General features: G+C 57.0%; 1 protein-coding gene across 1 annotated transcript in view; it reads left to right on the top strand.

Moving 5' to 3' along the window:
- The window catches only part of NOS1 (nitric oxide synthase 1), a 93,575-nt gene that overhangs the window by 52,006 nt on the left and 38,416 nt on the right, over nt 1-3,153 (top strand). Inside the window, exons 12-14 of the mRNA XM_045296705.1 lie at nt 576-720; nt 2,137-2,241; nt 2,984-3,042. Coding sequence (XP_045152640.1) covers nt 576-720; nt 2,137-2,241; nt 2,984-3,042 — 309 coding nt within the window. The remainder of the gene's footprint in view (nt 1-575; nt 721-2,136; nt 2,242-2,983; nt 3,043-3,153) is intronic.

Genomic DNA, 3,153 nt, shown 5'->3' with positions numbered 1-3,153 from the left:
CTCTCTCTCTCTCTCTCCCTCCCTCCCTCCCTCCCTCCCCCTCTCCTCCCCTATGAGCTCCACCTCACAGTCATCACAGGGATCTTACTGCTCTTCGGCTCCATAACAAGACCCCCCTGCACACACACCAGCACACAGTCAGGCACTCGGCACATATCTAGTGAACAGAGAAGAAGACACAGAAGAATGATGATCCTTTTTCTCTTAACGGTTTTATGTGCACTTCATCCACCTATCACACCATGCGACAGTTCAGTCCTATCCAGGAGAGTTGTACAGTCATCACCACAGTCCATTTGAGAACAGTCTTGTTATTTTTCATTTTGCTTCCCCACGGTTAAATCGCTTTTCAAATGAGTTGTGTCTTTGCCAAGAGTGGTGGCCCTCTGGTGTAAAGGAGTCGGTGTGGCACCTAAACTCGGGGGCTTCAAGTGTGCCGAAGGGGACCCCCCCCCCATAGATGGAAAGCAAATTATTTCCTGTGAAGCCTCCTGGTTCCTGGTTCATACCCCAAAGTCCTGACCCAACATCTTCAGACCCGTCTCCATTGCCCAAACTTCCTCTCTCTCCCCCAGAGCCGTCAAGTTCTCGGCCAAGCTGATGGGACAGGCGATGGCCAAGAGGGTCAAAGCGACCATCCTGTACGCCACTGAGACGGGCAAATCGCAGGCCTATGCCAAGTCCCTGTGTGAGATCTTCAAGCATGCCTTCGATGCCAAGGTGGGTGGGGGCATGCCAGCTCTGGGTCCCTTGGGTGATTGAAGATGGGGAGGCAGCAGAGAAGACCCCTCTCTCTGAGAATGGGCAGAGGCACACCCCAGGGAGCCCATTAGCATGTCGGTGCAAGCATATAGACAGAGGAGCAGAAGCTGTGCCCCTAGAATTCCCTTCCTCCATAGCGCCTCCAGAGGTTGAGGAAGGACAGGACGGAGGTCCCGGGGGTCCCGCCCTTAGAACAAAGTGGCAGCGGGCTGATAGGAACTGATTCCGATTGGGACATCGGGAGGCTTGTGTCCCAGTTGCTTCTCAGAGCCCTCGATCTGCAAAGCTGTATGATCCTCGCCCAAAGCGGAGGGCCTAGAACCCAAGTGTTCCCCAAGCACACTTCTCCACCGACTGCTTACAGTCAGGGAGCTCTCTGGAGACTGAGGTTCCCTGGGGCCTACTTTGAGATGTGCTGCTCGGTGATGGAGAGCGAGCGAGCGAGCGAGCGAGCGAGAGAGAGAGAGAGAGAAAGAGAGAGAGAGAGAGAGAGGTCTTTCCCCCGGCAGGTACAGGGTTAGGGAAAAGAAGCCGCAGGCCCAGCCCTTAGTGCCAGTCTCCGCACGGCCATGGCCATTCCGAGCCAAAGGGCAGCCAGGAAGACCCCAGGGGCTGTTGGGTGTAGTCGCCCATGGCTCCAAGGTTGTCCGTCAAGATTTTTCAACCCCTGGCGGTTACTCAGAATCCCTACAGCTGTCCAACCCCGGTGGCCATAGGCTGGTCTCACTCTGCCCAAAAGCCTTCATCTGGACCCTCTCTGAGCCCAGGGCAGAGAGGGCAACCTCAAGCTTTGAGCCCCCCTTCCCAAGAAAATGGCTCCTCACGTCCCTCTTTCTCTGTGCCCCTGCTCCCATCCCTCTGTGTCCCCTACCTTGTCTGTCCTCTCTCCGCCATGGGAAATGAGTGGGCGCCGGAGTCAGGGGACAAACCCTTCCACCAAGTCCTTATTGGGGAGACAGATGTCTGCAGTAAGGGCTCCTGACAGTGCAGAGGAAGGAGATCACGGAGACTGGAGCTTGAGAAAGATGGCGGTCGCTTCCTATCGCAAGCAGCAGGAACATTCGTTGGGGAAAGGAGGAGTGGGTTCTGGAAAGTAGCAATTTAGGCAAAGGGCTGGATCCTTTTGAAATGGGGGCAGGGCAGTATGATCCTTGGTCTCCAACGCGTCTTGTCTCTCCCGGCCAATAGGTGTGCCGGGGTCCCTGGCTTCACTCTGACGGAGCTGCAGGAGGGTGGGATGTGGGTCTAGGAGGTAGAAGCTGGGTTCATAGGTAAAAACTGTGGGGCCGGTCTAAGCTGGGAAGGGTCATTTCTTACGGACAGGACAGTTACAGTCTTCCTCCTCCTCCTTCCCCACCTCCCGCCGCCACGTAGGTGATGTCCATGGAAGAATATGACATTGTGCACCTGGAACACGAGACCCTGGTCCTGGTGGTCACCAGCACCTTTGGCAATGGAGACCCCCCTGAGAACGGGGAGGTGAGAGCAGCTGTCCCCTGGTGCGGCACGTGGTCCCATCAGTGGGGAGGAAGCGGGGCAGCAGTCGGGTCCCCTCTCTCTACATCCCTCAGTCAGAGCCTCTGCTGTGCAGCCAGGTGCTGGCTGGAAGATTGAACCACGCCAGGTTCTCAGCCTGCAAGTGCCCACTGCGTGGCCAGGCCATAGGAACAATCTGGTTCCCGGAGTGAGCTACTTGCTTGGATCAAGAACCTAGAGTCCCTGTGATTTCAGAGTCGGAAGGCCACAAAGAGCTGTCTGCTGATGGGTGGGGCCACACCTGTTGTCATGTAAACAGTTGGCCCACCTGTTTTCAGCAGCTCAGCCCAGCTGTGCAGCCTGTGCCCATGCCCATCTAGGATGGCGTTTCCTAACGTGGGTGGTAGGACTGCCCCCTGGGAGGGCACCAGAATGATCGGGGGAGGGGCCTCAAAGGCAACACCTCCTCTCTACCCTGGATTCTGAGCTGCAGGACAGAGGTGTTTCAGTCCCAGAAGGGGAATTCACTCGATGACCTACTAACTCACTAGTGATTTTCTTCCCCTGAAAAGGGGTGGGATGGGGGGTGGGGGGCAGCAGACCAAATAAGCTTAGGCAGCTGTGAGGACATCCTGGTTCCCAGGCACGAGGCCCCCTTTCACCCACCAGGACCCCAGGACCCCGTGCCCAACTCTGCGGCAGGTGCAATAGCACACGGTTCACGTTTCCTCCCCTCTCTTTCTAGAAATTTGGCTGTGCCCTGATGGAAATGAGGCACCCCAACTCGATACAGGAGGAGAGAAAGTAAGTGAAGGGCCCTCCCTCTGCGGTCACAGGTCACCCCCGGGGGTGCCGACAAGTGTCCTCCGGCAGCTGGGGTGGCATTCTGCATGGTGGCTGCCGCCAGAAGGTCAC

This window comes from Echinops telfairi, unplaced genomic scaffold (genome assembly GCF_000313985.2).
Source record: "Echinops telfairi isolate 266 unplaced genomic scaffold, ASM31398v2 ScPeMD7_7412;HRSCAF=8450, whole genome shotgun sequence".
Taxonomy (NCBI): Eukaryota; Metazoa; Chordata; class Mammalia; order Afrosoricida; family Tenrecidae; genus Echinops; species Echinops telfairi.
Note: the sequence above shows the minus strand (reverse complement) of the source record. Positions and strands in the feature narration are given on the sequence as shown.